Source organism: Capricornis sumatraensis, chromosome 10, assembly GCF_032405125.1.
Source record: "Capricornis sumatraensis isolate serow.1 chromosome 10, serow.2, whole genome shotgun sequence".
In the NCBI taxonomy this organism is placed as follows: Eukaryota; Metazoa; Chordata; class Mammalia; order Artiodactyla; family Bovidae; genus Capricornis; species Capricornis sumatraensis.
The window spans coordinates 81,699,069-81,717,623 of NC_091078.1; the positions used below are offsets into that span (position 1 = coordinate 81,699,069).

Here is an 18,555-nt window from a genome sequence, read left to right on the forward strand (position 1 = left end):
GGGAGAAAGCAAGGAAGAAGGATGTGATAGGACTGATTGTGAGACCAAAGGCAAGAGTTTGATACTATAAAGAACATTAGGGAACTGGGATGTCTAGGTCAGAGATCTTGTAAACTACTTGATAGGCTACACAGAATCTATAACACGAGCTGGAGATGCCCTTTTACTGTAAGTATAGTGACAGTGTGCTATAAGAGAAAGGATTCGAGGATTTTTCTTTTGAATGAGGAGAACACACACCTGGGCTTACCACATCTTTCATTGGAGAAAATAAGAGCAGAAATTATTTCATTTCCCATCCATTATTTTTCCTCCCACTAGATTTTGCTGTCCCTTCAGTGGTCCTTTCTACAAAGAGCGTCTCGTAAAATGGGAAGGGTCTTTTGCTGAGCATATTTTAAGGAACAGGAACTTGCTTATTCTAACTGCAATTCAAGTGAAACTCTGTGCCTTTGACTACTGCTTGGAGTTTGGACAAGTCAGTGCCCATCTAAGAAGGCTGAGTCCTAGAGGTCAACCCATAGATAAAGTTGGATCTTGGTTTTCAACCAGCAGTAGTTATCAGGAGATCAGAGGTGAAATGTGATGACTGCAAAACTGATTCACGAAGAATTATGAGACCTCTTCAGATCGTAGTTATTTATGTAGTTGTAAGTACAAGTGCACACATAATGCTAGGTATGGGTTTTTTTTTGAAGATCTGATCCTTGTTTCTTACAAACTAGAAAGACTGATAGTAAACCCTTCACTAGAGGTTGGGTATTTTATTATTGAAAGATGGAAAATGCAAGATCTGAAGGAATCTTGTTAGCCCTGATTTACTTTCTTGGATATTTTAGCCTTCTATTTAAACCATGCATGATATTTTCTGTCAGATGTTTGATTTTAAAATGACGATGTTTATGCAAGTATTAAGCTGGAAGGATTTAACTCCTGAATAAAATTCTTTGTAATTAAAAAAAAAATGAAGATGTTAAAACAGATACATCTCATAATAAACAAGCCTGGTGTCTTAGCTGAGAACCTGTGATGAAAATTGGATTTGTTTTCTGCTCTAGCCCTGAAAGCAGTATGTTTTGTGGTGATGTCCTTCTATCTGGCCTACCCCTCTATCTGTCTGTCAGTCACCTGGAGATTTATCTGCATTCAGCATGAGCCCGACAAAGGTGGAAGCCAAAATGTTGTTGATAAATTTATGTATGTGTGCACAGAAGTGGTGAACAAAAGCAAGCTGATGGAAAACACCCACTCGGAAAACCAATAATAATCTTCTCTTCTTGCCCCTCTCACTTGCTTCCTTTCAGCAACCACTGGAAAGAAAAGACAGCCAGAATAGTTCCCAGCATAGTGTCGCCAGCCACCGAAGCCTGCACACTGCCTCCCCCAGCCACAGCACACAGGTGCTGCCCGAGCTCCCACCCGCCGAGGCCCCGGCTCCAGATCAGACCGACAATTCTGGGCAAAAGAAACCAGATCCTTTTAAAATCTGGGCCCAGTCCAGGAGCATGTATGAAAATCGACGTGAGTAGCACCCTGGCTCCTGTCTTGCCTGGACCCCATCTTCGTGCTCCAACTCTGTCTTGAGGGTTGTTGAGAGTGGATTATCAGTGTGTGAACAGGAGAGAGATGAATCCGGGTGAAAGGTGGCAGCATCTCAGAGCAGTGATAGAATCTGCTGGACATTCATGGAGGCTCTGTTCTGTCCTCTGTTTGGGCGGGGTGGGGGTAGTCATGGATGGTCATCAGATGAAGGGCCTGGGGGGGAGATGGATTTATTTTTCCTTTCTGTTAGAAGAAGTGGCAGATAAGAGCTACTGCCTCATCAGTGCTTCCCTGCATGGAGATGGTGGCCTCTTTCGAGCTCCTGTCTAGTGAAAGGGCTCTCATATACAATAGAACATAAATACGATTGGTGTGGATCGCAAGCGTAATAAGAAGAAATTCAGTGCTTTCTTAGTGGTCTCTTGGTTTTTAAGAGTACTTGTAATGTTTTAAACTGTTATTAATCTTTCTAAACATTCCCTTCAAAAAGGAAAAAAAAAACAGCAGTGGGTATCTGAGCTTTAATTGTTTATACTGTCCTTGTGTGTGTTCCTTCAGCTTCACCTTTTTGATAAATATGAGCTACTGATGTCTTATAAACTGAATAGTCCCTGGACTTTTTAAATTTTTGTTGCTTTTTATTATGAGATGATGTCCAAAAACTGTTCACCACAAATAATATTCATTTATCTTACTAAATCCAAGTTCCTAAAAATGCTTTAATCTTAGGGCATGCAAATAGACACCCCTGCTCCCTTTTTTTTAGCTGTTGATTTTACTGACATTTTTTTCGTACGTGTGGTCAGGACAAAGTAACTATAAAGTACATGCAGTTTAGGTTGTCATGGGATAGGAGCATGTTTAATGAAGGTCTGCTAAAGGGTCTGATTAAAATTGGAAGAGAGAAGGGAATCACTCTGTCCATCCTCCTGGCCCCCACTCCCCTCAGCATAAGTGTCCTTTGGAGTCACAGCTGGGGTTCTCTCGGTACAGCCCTCTTGAGAGGCGAGACACAGAGGTGATGAGGGGTATGGGAAGTGCTGCAGCCTGCTGCCCACCCCCTGGGACTTGGCCAGGAAGCAATTCCCTGGCTGGCGGAAGCAGCTCCTCTGTGACCCAAACCGGACAGGGGAGTGAACCCAGCAGCCTGAAAGCAGGCCACACTGCTGGGTGAAAGTCAGCACTTAGGGGACACAAGGCCTGTCTGCAGTCTTGGTGATGGTCAAGTGTTAGAAGTTACGCAGGGTTCGTCTGTCTCCTTTTCCTCTTCAAGGGAGAGAGATCATTACCTTCTCACTATAGCAGGATGTGGAATTAAGTACACTCTTTTGACTAAGGCTTCACTATGCTGGCAAAAGCCCGATAATTTGAGAAGGATTTATTTAGTCTCTGGACTAGAAAGACCCCTGGAGTATGCCTGACTTCAGGCCAGAAGAAATGAAGTTCCATTCGGGGCATCCCTTGTAAGCAGTGTTGCTAAGCGTGAACCTGGCGTCTGTTCTCACAGTGTCTTCTCATTGATTGTAGTGATTTCATTGAAGAAATGTTTTTCAAAGAGGAGTATGTTCACATTCCCTTCACATTTCCAAGCACACGGCTCCTCCAATCAATGACCCAACTTTAGCTGAGGTGGAGATACCGCTTTATTGACCATGTCCCTGCTTTTCTCAGTAGAGGACACACTTATGACTGAGTTTCCCATGTATGAATCTTTTTGCAGTAAAACAAATTGTGTTCTGAAGTGCTGGTGAGGGCTACGTGGATTTGACAGACAATTCTAACACACCCAAGGAATACAAGGCTCTAGCTCAGATGCCATTTTTACCTTGATGGAAATGGTATTTCTGTTATATCAAGTGGTATTTCTAGTATATCAAGACTTTGGTATTTACTTTTTTAAAAAATTTTCACCAGAAAAAAAAAACAAACAAACTGTAATTCTGCCACAGCCAGCTGCTCTAAACCTAGAATGAGAAGCAGGCCGAACCATTTGGAATGGTGCCTCTTTAGGCCTTGACTTTCTAGGACATCTAAGGAATAGGATCTGGCAGCACAAATGAGAAGCAGGGGTTTTTTTTGTTTGTTTGTTTTTTGGGTGGTTAGAGGCTCCATAATTGAGTGATTGTAGAACCTAATTGATGTTAAAATTCACATGGATCTCTTCCTCACAACTAAATGAGGGTAATGATAAGATTGTTCTCTCCATGATAGTTATTCAGTATCTATCACAGATTTTTTTTTCTCACAATACCTATTGAATGAACTTAGATTAGTCTTGTCTTTTAATCAGTATTTTGCTTTATTCCAGATCAGTTTCTGCCTTTCCCACAGGCTGTTTTTTAATCTGCTTTTTTGAAAAAAAGAAATATTACAACATGTAGCCTCATTAGGTGTGATTCCCTGCCCCTCCCCGCAAGGCAAAGTACTCCAGGAAAAACAAGAAAATTAAAGTCAACGGTAGCACCTTCATTATACCCTTAATTTATCCCCCTTTTGAGGGGGAAATATATTTTCCTTATATTTTATTTTATTGTGAAGGGCAGTGTAAAGATTCTTAACCAAGTCTCTGATCCAGTTCCTTCACATGGTCTGAATGCTGTGAATACCACATTCTTTATATGGCCATCTGTCAAAACAGCAGTGTCCAGATGAATCAATCTGAATTACAGATGTGTTAATAAATCCCTTTGATAAATTTAAATGTTCAGTGAAAAACAAGCATGGAAGTCCCTTAAAAGTCACGTTGACTGTTTTGTATTTTTTCTAGATTACATGGCAGTTGTGCATATCTTTAAAAAATGACATTGATGAAGTCAATTATTTGTAAATGTTCAGGAAGAGCAGCTGGTATCCACTAGTGTTTACTACAAAAGAAAATCTAAAGCTTTCACTTGAAACTTTACCTGTTCACAAGAGAGTTGGGAAAGAAAAAATGACAAAGCTGTCATATAAACCAGCGTACACCTGTCCCTTGAGAGACATGCTTACTGATCTCAAATTGGTGTACAGCTCCTTTATCATGGTTTAAGAAGCTTGGAAGCTCTAGATTTTAAGAGCTAGTGTGACAGTTCTTACTTGTGTATTTGTGCAACTCTTAGCCAGATCTGATGACTTGTGTCACTAAAATAGTATTTTGGTTGAATTGCCAAGAATACATCTGAACAGATATTAGTCCAAGAATTAATCCCATCAGAAACTTGACACTATTTTCAATGACAAAAGCATACTTACCTTTTTCTCAAAAGGAAATAAGTGGTTTAGATAAATCTCAGGTTCATGACTTGATTCAAACAAGGTCATATGAGAATGGGTACTTTAGAGTATAATTAAATAGAAAGAGTCTTAAGATGGTAATGCTGGTTCGATGAAATTCTCAATGGTACTGTTGTAAATTCTAGCTTTTTGACAAGAAAAGTACCATGAAAAAGAAAAGACTCAAACTATAGTCTTTTAAAATCCACAGCAGCCTTGACCTTTACGGTGAAAGCTTAACTGCACATTCCTTATCAATCAAAACTAAATTAAAATGAAGTAAGAGAAAGCACATACATTAAGCTTTGCAAAATTGTGACATTAATATTCCAGCTATGTCACCTTCGCCTGCATCGGGATTGAGCAAGGGTGAAAGAGAGAGAGAAATCAATTCCACGAATTTTGGAGAATGTCAGAGTAAGGATCCGCTGAAACCTTTCATTTCTCTATTATTATTCATCCTGTTTGATGTTCCCATTGGTCCGGGGGTGGGAAGAAACTCAGAAAAAGGAGGGAAGAAAGAGGGATTCCAGGAACAGAAGTGTTTGGGACTTTCTTGTTGACCAAGCCTAGATCAAACACAAGGTGAAGTAAAAAGTGATAGGCATGTTGTAACCGAGTCTGCAAATATGTTGTGTGTCTGTAGTAATGGAGACACCAGGAGGGTTCTCTGCAAACCTGGTGATTCCATTTGTCTCTAATTATCAAAGGAAGTCTTTTGACTGCTCTGTTGGGTTGTTGGTGGAATTACAAAGGAAATGAGCTACTCTTCCTGTCCCCTGTGCCAGTGCTTAGAAGTAGAGAGAGCTGGACGAGATTTTCTTAGCTCTTCTTGATTTAGACTGCGGAAAAAGAAAAAAAGGCAATAGTAATATCAGAAAGTTGGTTCTGCCCTGCTACCTCCTAAAAACTTAATTCTAATAAAATCTTCCTGAAATAAAGAAGAGAACAAAAAGACATTTGGGGGGAGTAGTTTAGAAACTGTAATGCCATTGGGAATAAGTGGCAGCAGAGGACAAAGAAGGTAAAATAATCTTGTAATATGTTTCAGTACTGACTGATCACCAAAGTTCTATATTTGGTACATGGTATTTGGTTGGTAGAAGAATATAATTGTCAAAATGCTCAAGTTCAAGGGCCAAAAGACTTTCTTTGTAACTTATCTGTGTTTGTGTCTGTTTTCCTGGAGGTTCATTGTTTGCATCTTCTGCATCCTTGGGGTCTGTCATTGGGCATCTTCATTTTCAGTCAGAAGCTCTTTTAGGAAATTTGCCATTTGCTTATTTCTGATAACAAATTTTTTTTTTTCCAATGGGCTTAACTGTTTGATAAGCCTAAGTCTGCTGCTACATTTGGTGTCACTCTAGGATGGGCAAGTGTTCTAGTGTTACATGATACTGCAGTAAAAATAAAAATTGGTCTGGTCTGGAGGTCTCTGCAGAGGTCTTTCCTTGTTCACAGAAAAGTTCAGCTATTTTCAGGCAGACTCTGCCAAGAACCTTGTGCTGGCTGGAAAGCACCCATGGTCTGTTTTGGTAATAATCCTCCTGCTTGAGTGAACCTAAGATGGAGACTCAACTTGATTTAATTTGTTGTTTCAATGAGGCTGTTACAGCAAATACCCTTTAGCCAGCTACTCAAACAGAAAGAAAATATTGTTACCTTAGCACGCTCAAGAAAATATCATTCTCAAATTGTGTTTCTGGGAGTACTATGATGTAGCTTAACTCCGTGTACCATGGCGTCTTACAGCTTAGCCCCGGCAATTATAATGAAAATGCGTTGGATAAGAAGATTCATTGAAAGCACAGCATTAAGGTAGCTCAAGCACAGATATTGGATTCAGACTCCTCTGACTCGGATTTACCTGTTCATTTAGCTTCTTCTCTCTTGGCATATTCATTCACTGTACATTTTAAGCTTATGGATGAGTCCCCAAAATGGGACATCTGTCACCTGCTTGAAATCTGAACAGCCACCTTCTTCTTCCCTGTCCCATTGTACAAAATCAGAGAAGACGGAAACTAAATTCTTAGTATCTACACGCTCCTTCAGCCCCAAAGCCAAGGAATTAAAGAAACCAGAAATTCTGCAGAGCAGTATTTGAAAACCTCTTTTAGGATTCACAGCCACTAAATTATTTTTTTTCCCTTTAAATAAAAGATTTGTCATTTTATAGACTATAAAACACACTACAAATACACTAAAATATTAAGTAAGAATTAAATAGGAATAACCCTTTTTTATTACCTTAGTTAAGTCATAATGATGTATAGGACAGTCTCATGTACAGTAAGCATAGTCTTATGGAAATTACTTTTCTTTAAACAAAAAATGAGATTTCCATTTCAAAACCCTGAACTATTACTGCATTTTGAAAGTAAAATATCAAGTTATTGGATAATAAATTAGTACTTACAATGTTGAAATATTATAGGCAAATCATGGAGTAAAAAACTCATTTAGTGATGAAATATGGTTCATTTACATAGAACAATTTGTTGTCACCATTGATCTTAAGGATATAGAAGGCTGGCTACTTTTTGGTAATAGTAGTGAAATCATAGTAAATGTTCTAAATTGGGAAATATTAGGATGTTTGAGAGTAACTCGCTTGGCAAAAATGATCTAACAGATCATACTATCAGTGTGCTAGTCTTGGTTACTTTAAGGAAAAACAGAAGTGATTTTTTAAAAATAGTTTTTGCCATAAGCTGTTTTTTTGATAACGTCGGCACTTAACAGGTCTACTGAATCCTCGTCCCCAGCCTCCGCATCAGAGGTCAGTCTGACTTATCATGAACCCCTTCTTTAGATATGGGCAGCCACTTTGTGGTGCAGAGCATGATAGATAATTTTAATTTACTAAATTCCTCTAGCAACAATACCCAGGAGAGTGGTGAGCACTGACTGCAGCCTTCATAAGGGATAATTTCTTGATGAGGAATTATCAAACAGTGATTAGTCCTTTGGAAAAAAAAAAAACACAAAAAACAACACTTCAGGCTCAATGATTGTCCCCACCATTTATTTTTGCTCACCGTCTTCACCCGTCCAGATCATTTTGTTTGCTTGTCTGTGTTTGAAAACTGTCATCCATTCAAGCACCATCAGTGTTGGTCCTGTCACTGTGTTCGCCTTAGGGCTCTGATTCCTTTTATCACAGAAATAATCTCTCTCTTCCCCTCCCTTCTCTGCAGTTCCGGATTATCAAGAACAGGACATCTTCCTCTGGAGAAAAGAGACCGGATTTGGATTTAGGATTCTGGGTGGCAATGAACCAGGGGAACCTGTGAGTCTCTTGTCTCCCTGCCCCATCCTGTCCCTCACGGTACTAATTTCTAAGAATTCAAAACCAGTTGGCAGCAGTGACAGATCACCAAGATTGGAGTCCCAATAGGTGCACGCAAAACTGTTTTCATCTTTTGAAAAAAAAGTTTGATTTACGATGTTGGTGTTAATTTCTGCTATACAGCAAAGCGACTCCGTTATATATGTATATATCTTCTCTGGCTGTTTCATCTTAACCAGTGGGAGCTATTCTTTGGGTTTTGTGGCGCTCTTTCTGTCTTGAGGAAGAAGAGCCTAGATCCTTTTAAATACTGTGTGTTCATGTTTGCGGAGGGCGGCAGCTGCAGCATCTGTAGCTCCCTATCAAAGAAACGGAAACCAAAAAAGGCAAAATAGGAATAGACGTCAACTGAGAACACAGTGGCCTTATCCTTCTGGGCAATTCTGTTAAATCTGCCAGCAGGCCATTGGCTTTGTATATTGAGTAGCCAGGACATAGAAGGCACTTCACAAGGCATTATGAAAGATTAGAGAAAGTAGGACCACTCTCTTTACAAAATTAGAGAAAGAACCCTGAACAAGGATCAGGAGACATTTAATCTCTCCGGGCCTCATCTTTAGAATACATTGAGGAGACCACCGTGCGATTCTTTTGAAAGGGGTAAAAAGAACTAAAGATAAGTATTGTTCAAATTTTCCTCATCACAATAAAAATAGTTATCATTTCTTGTCTGCTTACTATGTGCCAGTTGCTATGCTAAAGGCTTTTGACGTACATCCTTCTCATGTGTGCATCAAATCTATGAATTTGCCCCCGTTTTCAAATCATGAAATAAAGACACAGAAAGATTAATGTGGTCTTGCCTGGTCACAGAGTTAGTAAATGGAGGGACTGGAAAGGCTGTGATTCCAGAGTCCGTATTCTTAACCGCTCTTCTACCAAAGTTCTTTGTAAAAGATACGTGTCACGTAAAGACTGCTGTGCATTATTACCTAGTGAGAAGGCAAGAAAAACAGATGTTTTAGTAAAGTTTGTGATGTGCTCAGTCCCTCAGTCGTGTCTAACTCTTAGTGACACCATGGACTGTAGCCCGCCAGCCTCCTCTGTCCGTGGTATTTCCCAGGCAAGGATACTGGAGTGGGCTGTCATTTCTTTCTCCCGGGGATCTTCCCGACCCAGGGATCGAACCCATGTCTGTTGTATCTCCTGCACTGCAGGCAGATTCTTTACCACTGTGCCACCTGTGAAGTTTAGTGACCAGTTAGTATAACAATACCAAGACACTAAATATAAAGACCTGCTCTGCATGCCAGTGCTGTGGACTGTGGAAAAAGGGATGCCCAACCAGACTTTGCTTGATTCACCCTTTCGTTTAACAGTATTTATCATGCATTCCCTATTGCTAGGCACATGCTGACCTTTAAAGAAAAGTTGTATTACTGTTATACTTCGCAGAATTCTCTGAATAGAAGGCTTATAGGTAGATAGAAAAGGAGAAAAGTTTTGCCCATGAAGGGAGTAAAATGATTGATTTCTGCAAAGGGGATAAAAGAATGAGTCATCAGCAAACCACAGATAAATGTCCAGGAACCAAACAACAAAAAGTTATTTTTTTCCACCACTTAAGAATTATTGTACCACCTAGCACAGCAGCTAGAACCCAGTGAGGGGCACAGATGCAGACACAAATGAATGAACTGAATTTTGCTCTGAGATATGAAGGCCATCGTTACACAGACAAGCGTTGTTTTATTAAGCTTTGCAAAAATTACATTTTTTTACAAGTTGAAGTTTGGTGCCAACCCTCCATTGTCAGATGATGGTTAGCATTTTTTGACACTTCAGGTTTTTTTTTTTTAATTAAAATGTGTACCTTTTTAGACATAATGCTATTGCATACCTCCTAAACCACAGTATCTGTGTTTGTTTGAGCAGTCAGTCATGTCCAGCTCTTTGTGACCCCACAGTCTGTAGCCCACCGGGCTCCCATGTCCATGGAGTTTCCCAGGCAAGAATACTGCAGCAGGTTGCCATTTTTTTCTCTAGGGGATCTGTCTGACCCAGGGATTGAATCCATCTCTCTTAGTTCTCCTGAATTGGCAGGCAGATTCTTCACTAGTAGCGCCGGGTAAACATAACTTGTATGCACTGGGGGAAAAAAATCATGTGACTCGCTGTGTGGTGATACTTGCTTTATTGTGGTGATCTGGAACTGAACCCACGATATCACCAAGGTGTGCCTGTAATAGTAAACCAAAGGGTTAGTGTTTCATCTATCATCTAATTGCTCAACAGATTTATATTGGTCACATCGTACCACTGGGTGCTGCTGATACGGACGGCCGTCTGAGGTCTGGGGATGAATTAATCTGTGTGGATGGGACACCAGTCATTGGAAAATCACACCAGCTTGTGGTCCAGCTTATGCAACAAGCCGCCAAGCAAGGCCACGTCAATCTAACAGTGCGGCGTAAAGTGGTGTTTGCGGGTATGTTTTTCATTCATCCCTTTAGACGTTGCCTTGTCACTTTATGCACAGAAGAGGCCCCCTTCCTGTGTCTGCCTCCTCAAGCATCTATTTTAGCACATGTTTGCAAATGTGATTAAGCACAGAATTTCCAGATGGTTTGCTTCTCTCAAACCCTGCAAAACTACTGTCACTCAAAAGTACTGTAATGTGCCAGCCGTGCATATCCAACAAAGGCTTTTAGAGGAAAGCTAGTTGAATATATATGTTACGTCCCTCCAGCCCCTTGCCAACTAGAACTTGGTCGTTGTCTTCATTTGATGAGAATTCTCAACAAAAGAGGTCACTAATTGTAGCACCCAAATAAGAGAGCAAAAATCAGTTTCATGATGCCAAATAAGCTTATAAAAAAGTTACTCTGTTGTTGACAGTCACATGTATTAAACTATTTTAATTTTTTACTTTTTCTCTATGAGAAAGCCAAATGGCTAGCCAGGTTTAGGTTATCTTTGATTTCTTCCTCTATACCTGGAAGTCCTATACATTCTTAGCTCAAATATAACCTGTTTTGTAAAACCTTTGGCAATTCTCTACTCTCTCCAACTGCCTGCTGATTTTAGCCTTCCTTTCTTACCATCCTTGGCAATCTGTGTTGGGATCTGCCAATTTGAGACAATCCATTGAGTGTCTTCCTTTCACATTCATTCATCACCTTTGTTGGCAGCCCCCACCTCCAAGTATTCGAGACAACCCAGAATGCTGAAGAAAGAAATTCCATGTTATATCAGTGGAATTACTGAAAAAGTATGACATGAAATTTTATGAATTCTCCATAGCTATGGTACCAGTGAAACAGCTACTTATCAAATAAAATCAACGGCTCCTTGTTTAAGAAAAATTAGTAGAACTCACTTCAATGGTATATAATTAATTTCAAAAGAATTAAGACATCAGGGTCCAGTGTGAAAGCCCTACTACCTATTGCCGCCATGGAAAGCAGTGTTACTCATTTATGTCCTGAGAGCTCATTTATGGTGTCAGGATAACGTAGTGTCCCATGTAGCCAAGAGCAATCAGAAATAGACTTTTGAGATGAGTTGAAAACTTTTTATTTCACTGGTCCAAATAAAAAGAATAGAGCAATGAGATTTTTGTTTCTTTCAGATTTATTTTTTAAAATTTTAAATATTGGGGTTTTTAAGCTCTTGGGTAAAAAGGCATATTAAATCTTTGAAGAGACATAAGGCTCAGTGAAATAAGCCAGTCACAAAAGGACAAAAATGGTATGCTTCTGCCTCCATGAGGTGCCTATATAGACAGAAAGAATAGTGGCTGCCAGGGGTTGGTGATTAGTGATTAGTTGCCAGGGAAAGTGATTAGTGTTTAAAAGATACAAAACTTCAGTTTTCAGAAGATGAAAAGTTCTGGAGATAGCTGGTGGGGATGGTTGGACAACAGTGTTTCTGTACTTAATGCCACTGAAGGATACATCTAAAATGATTACAATAATAAGTTTTAGGTTCTGTATATTTTACTACCATAAAATGAAATCTGTGAAAGGAGATGCTTTAGGGAATAAATTTAGTAGTCCTATCCAAAATCTGTACCCATATTTTGCTTTTGGCATGAAAAATAAGTGGTCGCACCTACTTTTGTGGCTATCTAGGAGTGGTTTACCCTGTCACTTGAGAAAGCAGTAAGACTGGAATTGGATAAAATGAATTCTGAGGGAGGTTAATGTATCCAGTTGTGTGATCAGAGTGGATCATTGGCATCTGGGAGCTGGGAAGAAAAGTGAAGTATACCTCTGACAGGTGGTGTCAGGAATCCTGCAGTAGGGACGTCATAATGGTGCTGTCAGCTGACAGTCTCTCTGATGGAAAAAGCAGAAGCAAAGCTGAGCAGAAATGTGACTTGAGGGCAATGACAGCTTAAATGCAGATATGTCTCTGAGGCAAAGACGGTGGGCTACGTCTTATGCTTCCCTCAATGGGTTGCTTCTGTTTGTTTCATTGAAGTCTCACTGCTGTACAGTGTCACATATGTTACAAGTGTATAACACAGTGATTCACAATTTTTAAGGTTATACTCCATTTGAGAAATGAAGTGAAAGTCGCTTAGTCATGTCCAACTCTTTGCAGCCTCATGGACTGTAGCCTGCCAGGCTCCTCTGTCATGGAATTCTACAGGCAAGAATACCGGAGTGGGTAGCCATTCCCTTCTCCAGGGGCTCTTCCCAGCCCAGAGATCAAACTCAAGTCTCTTGTGTTGCAGGCAGATTCTTTACCATCTGAGCCACCAGGGAAGCCCATTTATAGTTATTATATTGCAACATTGTAGAATATATCCTTATAGCTCATTTTACACCTAATAGTTTGTACCTCTTACTCCCCTACCCCTGTACTGCCCCTCCACCCATCTTCTGCCCTCTGATAACTGCTAGTTTGTTCTCTGTATGTGTGTCTGCTTCTTTTTTGTTAATCCACTAGTTGGCTGTATTTTTTAGATTCTACACGTAAGTGCTACCATGCAATATTTGTTTTCTCTGTCTGACTTATTTCACTTAGCATAATGTCAAGGGGTCATTTTTCGACCTGTGAAGCAGGAGATATTTCAGAGTGGGCCCGTCTTGCTGCAGATTTGAGTCCAAATACAGACGCTGATACACAGTATGTCCTAAATGTAACAGACTCTGGGCGTCCCCTTTGTTCTCCCATGGTATCGGTGTCTGCAGATCCTGAATGCTAAATGCTTATCAGAGTGGTTTTTGGTTCCTGTGTCTCAGTTATGTGAGGCCAGGTGCTGTCAAAGCTGTCACTCTCTTGGTTTGGTTGTGGAGTAGATGGGGGAAGGAGGAAGGGGTGACGGCACATTTCTTGGCAAAGGTGGGTAACCCAAGAGGTATGTCTCTTGCACAGCCCCCAAAACTGAGAACGAGGTACCCTCGCCAGCCTCATCCCATCACAGTAGCAACCAGCCGGCCTCGCTGACGGAGGAGAAGCGGACCCCGCAGGGCAGCCAGAACTCCCTGAACACGGTGAGCTCAGGCAGTGGCAGCACCAGCGGCATCGGCAGTGGCGGCGGCGGCGGCAGCGGTGTGGTGAGCACTGTGGTCCAGCCCTACGACGTGGAGATCCGGCGCGGCGAGAACGAGGGCTTCGGCTTTGTCATCGTGTCGTCGGTGAGCAGGCCCGAGGCCGGCACGACGTTCGGTGAGTGTGGTCACTTCTGCTCCCCAGCGTTTCCTGGGGTCACTGTTCTCTGGAGAGGGAAAAGACGAGCCAAAATCTCATTAACAGAAATGCTCGTCATGCTTTCCGCTTCAGGTAATGAAAGTCTTAATTGGGGACGGACTTTATTGGGTAGCTTTTCCTCTCCTGAAGGTTGGGATTTTTTTTTTTTTTTAACTCTTCAGCTTCCATTCTGGTGGCACGTTCACAGGCAGACAACTTCATGCATAGGTAAAATTTGCACAGAAGCCCCTTGACAGGATAAAGTGTGATAAATTCTTGCCATAGAGAGACCTTTGCAAGGTCCTGAGCAGGGTATCAATCATAGCAGTTGTCTCAGAAGGTCTCTGCATTTTTAAAAGAAGCATATGGTTTTAGAAATAAATGCCTGCGGGGGTGGGGGGGGGGGAGAAATAGAGGTGTGAGGAGTGAAAAATATACATGCAATGCCCTTTCTATCTTATCTGTGTCCTTCCTCTACTCTACCTATCTCCATCTGAAATTTTTAAATTTTAATTTAAAATAATATGTTTACTGTTGCCTGGTGGAGAATCTAATTAAAATCTGAGTGCAGAGCTGTTTGTCTTCGCTGCCCTTGAATTCTAGCAGGGGTGGTTGTCCTGTCTCATCCAGATGTTGAGGGTTTCAGCAGAGAGTGGAGAAACACAGCTGTCACCTGCAGGGTACATGGGCTGAGACAAACAGGAAGCCAGGTGATTCTAGGAACTAGGAATCGTGAGTCTTCCTAGTAGAATGGATCATAAGTATATATTCCAAAACTGATCCACCTTCTTCATTAAATAAAACGTCATTTGTTGTTTTCCCCAAGCACGTTTGTTAGTTAATATGGAATATGATGGGAGATGGGAAGGGCTGTGCAGGCTTTGAAACATGCTTCAGCTCTGTCTCCAAATGACCTACCCACAAGGAGTCTGAGGACCAGTGGTCCAGGTCGCTTGCTGGCTAACATCAGCTAGGTGCTCCGTACTGTTGGATTTCTGCTCTGGTACAACTCCGTTTGTCTCCATTTAGTCTTGGTACTTTGCTTCCTGCTAAAGTCATGTCCCTTTAAGGTGCAAACTTCAGGGGACAGTGCGTCAAGCCAGGTCTGTGCATGTGTGGCTGCAATAACAAACACGCATTACTAACAATGCCTCTGTGAGCTCTGTTAATAGCATTATCACAGCATGTTGTGGGTGGTGGGTGACTTGACCTCAAGGCAGGGTGGTTTTCTGGCTTGTTTTCTCCATTAGTTTTGAAGACTTTTCCGTCCAATTTAAAAAGAAAAGCAGAGGGGACAAAGACATCTCAAGTTATTTTCTTCAGATCTGCAGTTTGTCCCTATGCACCCAGTGATATTCTCAGAATTTGAGTTCTCAGTTTCTCCTTCTAGAATGAAACAACAGATATGTCTGGTGGGAGGTTTTGTGTTGTTTAACAAATATCGAATGTCTTCACTCACAATTTGGTCTTTGATTGTTTTCCTCCAACTTTTACAATGAGCAAATTAAATTTTCCCTAATACCTTGCATGTGACCTCTCTTCTGAGCCAGGCAGACTTTCCTCCCACCTGCATGATAGCTTTTCCATGGACTTGTCCTTGGAGATGGGCTAAACTTAATCAATACCTTGAATCTGAGTATGGAGGCTTTCCACCACACCTGCTTGTTGCTTTCCAGAAGACTGTTTAACTCTCTTTTGAAAAATTCTTTAACCTTAACCTTAACATCCAGTGATACAGACTCAGGCAAATATACTGAAATTCAAAGCAATTGCAGCTCATTTCCCATACACTTTATCCTTACACTCTGAATTAGGATGAAAGAGCCTTCTCTTTCAGGGTTTCCCATGTTAATTTTGTCACCCTTTCCCAAAGATGGCTCAACTACGTAACTATCTTTACAGAAAGACAAACTCTCAAAATCAGTGGACATGCCCAACAAAATTTACAACTCAGTATGCAAGTATCTGGAAACCAGATCAGGCCACAAGCCTATTTTCTACCTCTCTTCTAAAAGTTACCAGTCACTCTTGGTTGTGACATGCAGTGCCTCAGAGCACACAATAAACTTTCTTCTTCAAATGCACTTTTCCTGATTTTTCCTGCCAGAGCTGTGTAGTAACTGAGGAGGACGAAGGAAATGATTAAAGAAGAAGGGTTGAGGAATGATTTGAACCTAGCTTCAGATCACTGTCCTCCATCTGAGTATGTACTAGATTTTCTTATGGCTTTGAGGGGATTTCTATGTGGAAGAAGGAGGATTTCAGAGCTAATGAGCCATTTGGGCCCTTCTCTGAAAGCCCACGAGAGCAGCTGATTGAGCAAAGGTCATAAAAGGAAAAATGCGTGTCAAGGTTGGGTGCTTTCTTGGCTCATCTCGTAATTATGCCCCTTTGCTAATGCTTTCATCATGCTGGATAGCAGGCAGAAAGTCTAAGTGTTTGTCTATTAGGTGTTTTCAGATTGGATTTTTGGCACTAGCGGACTCTCTGACCTCACTAGACACCCAGTGATTGTGTTTTCTAAATGGAGAAAGAACAAAACATTGGCAGAAGCTTAAGCAACGTCTGGCAAAAATGAAGTGACATGAACACAGAATGTGCAAAAGCTTCCATCCCAGCTCTGGGTTTCATGTTCGAAGTCCCCAAATAAGCCCACAGCAAGTTACTTTGGGGGCTCTTGAGAATCTTTGGAAATTGCTAAAGATCCCAAATTTTGCCACTGATAGAGGAAAGCTGGGGTGTCCCCCTCATTTTAAATCGGGAAAGGACTGCAGCAATGAACTATCATTTAGGGCTGTAACTTCTTCCACAAATGCCCGAAACTTTGCCAATGTTTTGACCCTCGGCACAGAGTTCTCCTTTAATAACATTTGCTTAATGCTTTAATTAATTAACACTTAACCTTCTCTTTCCCTTTTCAACCCTTTTTCTCCTCCCTTCACTCTATTCCCATGTAACGTTAAAAAAAAAAATTAAAACTGACTATCAAAGCAGGCAATGCATGTGTGGCCATGCCTCACAAAATAGGTCGGATTATTGAGGGGAGCCCTGCTGACCGCTGCGGCAAGCTGAAAGTGGGAGACCGGATCTTGGCAGTAAATGGATGTTCCATCACCAACAAATCCCACTCTGACATTGTCAACCTCATCAAGGAAGCGGGCAACACAGTCACCCTCCGCATCATCCCTGGGGATGGTAAAGTATACCTCTCGTGTGCGTCTCTGTCTCTCTCTCCGGTCTCACTCTGTCTTTGGTGTTCAGGTAATTGAATAGTGTTGACTTAGAGACAGTTCTTTCGGACCCTCTCTGAGAATACCCATCAAGCACTCATGAGCCACTGTTATGAAATCTTACCTCACCTTCTTGACTTCATCCTCTTGCCCAGGGACCCTGTCTTGCTACAGAGATAAACATACCAGAAAATTTTTAACTCTCTCCAATTTATTTTGGTTGTGGTGCCCTTGTCTTTAAAACAACAGAATAGTTTGAGTATAGGTGGTAAAACTTGACTGATATTCTACCTGGAAACTATTAATGATTTTTTTAAAAAACAGGAATGTAAAATCTGAGTATATAGTATGATGATATCATAGAACTTATGTAAGGACAGTGGAGAGCCAATGCTGTTTTTTTTCGATCAGAGTAAGTGAATGTATCCATGTTTGTTTGTTTTTTTAATAGGAGGTTATTAGAATTTGTGCTATATGATTTGCTCTACTTTTTGCACGTGGATGAAGAAAGAATAAAATCTCAGTATTTTTAATATTTTGACAGGCTTCCATTAAACTAGGCCTGTTCTTATTTATTTGTTTGATTGGTTCAATTCAGATCTTTGGTTCTTTTATAACAGTGGTGATTCTGCCCCTTGAGGGACATTTGGCATTGTGTGGGTAGAGACCAAGGACACTTCTAAACATCCTACAGTACACAGGACAGCCCCCACTACCAAAAGTTTTCCAGGAAGAAATATCAGTACTTACTTTATTATTCTTACATACTATATTATTATAGTATATAATACTTATTATATTCTATTACATTATATTTACTTATTTTATTATTATTTAATAAAAATGGAGTTGACATACTAATGTCTCTTAGAACCCTCAGAGAATTAAGTCCTGTATAATGACTTTCTTCCAAGCAGATTTTGCCCTTGGGAAAAAAGTGATATTTTTCCCAGAATGTTTCAGTGTCTTTTGTTTTTCATTCTTACTATATATTTATAAAACAAAATATATTCCAAAAGTCAGTGGTTATTTCTGAAGAGACAACTGTGGTTTATGGTTATAGTGTGATAAAATTCTATGCCACTGATCTGTAAAATAAGAAAATCAGAAGTTTTATCTGAAAGTAATTCAACATTTTTATCTACTAATTGCTAGAAAGTGAGCCATGTTAGTTTAAAATTTGAGTACTATAGGCTGTGCACTTCAGAAGATGTAAATCTAAAACCAAACAATAAATATTTGAAAATTGTTCATTCTAAAAACAGGGATATTTATCTGTACCAGAAATACCCCCTGCCAAATGTGGAGGGGAAAAAATAGCTCCTTGAATGATGGTCTATTTCAGCCTGCCTCAAATGCATGGTTAGTAATTTACCATCTGGTCTAGAGTCCATTCTACCAAATCACCACTCTGGAAAGCTATTATAATTTAGGAAAGTGGTCACAAGATGATATAACCTAGGTTCCTAATGGAAAGGATGAAAGAAGCCAGGAGAATTTGGTGACAAATGGTGGAGAGAGCCTAATGTAGTATATAAA

At 40.5% G+C, this 18,555-nt stretch overlaps 1 protein-coding gene across 5 annotated transcripts in view; it reads left to right on the plus strand.

Moving 5' to 3' along the window:
- Positions 1–18,555, plus strand: part of MAGI1 (membrane associated guanylate kinase, WW and PDZ domain containing 1) — a 645,224-nt gene that overhangs the window by 610,337 nt on the left and 16,332 nt on the right. For 2 of the 5 annotated variants that reach the window (XM_068982975.1, XM_068982978.1), the window contains 6 exons: positions 1,305–1,521; positions 5,128–5,211; positions 7,995–8,086; positions 10,382–10,574; positions 13,472–13,765; positions 16,778–16,981. In XM_068982975.1, coding sequence (XP_068839076.1) covers positions 1,305–1,521; positions 5,128–5,211; positions 7,995–8,086; positions 10,382–10,574; positions 13,472–13,765; positions 16,778–16,981 — 1,084 coding nt within the window. The remainder of the gene's footprint in view (positions 1–1,304; positions 1,522–5,127; positions 5,212–7,994; positions 8,087–10,381; positions 10,575–13,471; positions 13,766–16,777; positions 16,982–18,555) is intronic. The other 3 variants (XM_068982976.1, XM_068982974.1, XM_068982973.1) reach the window with 2 other exon arrangements.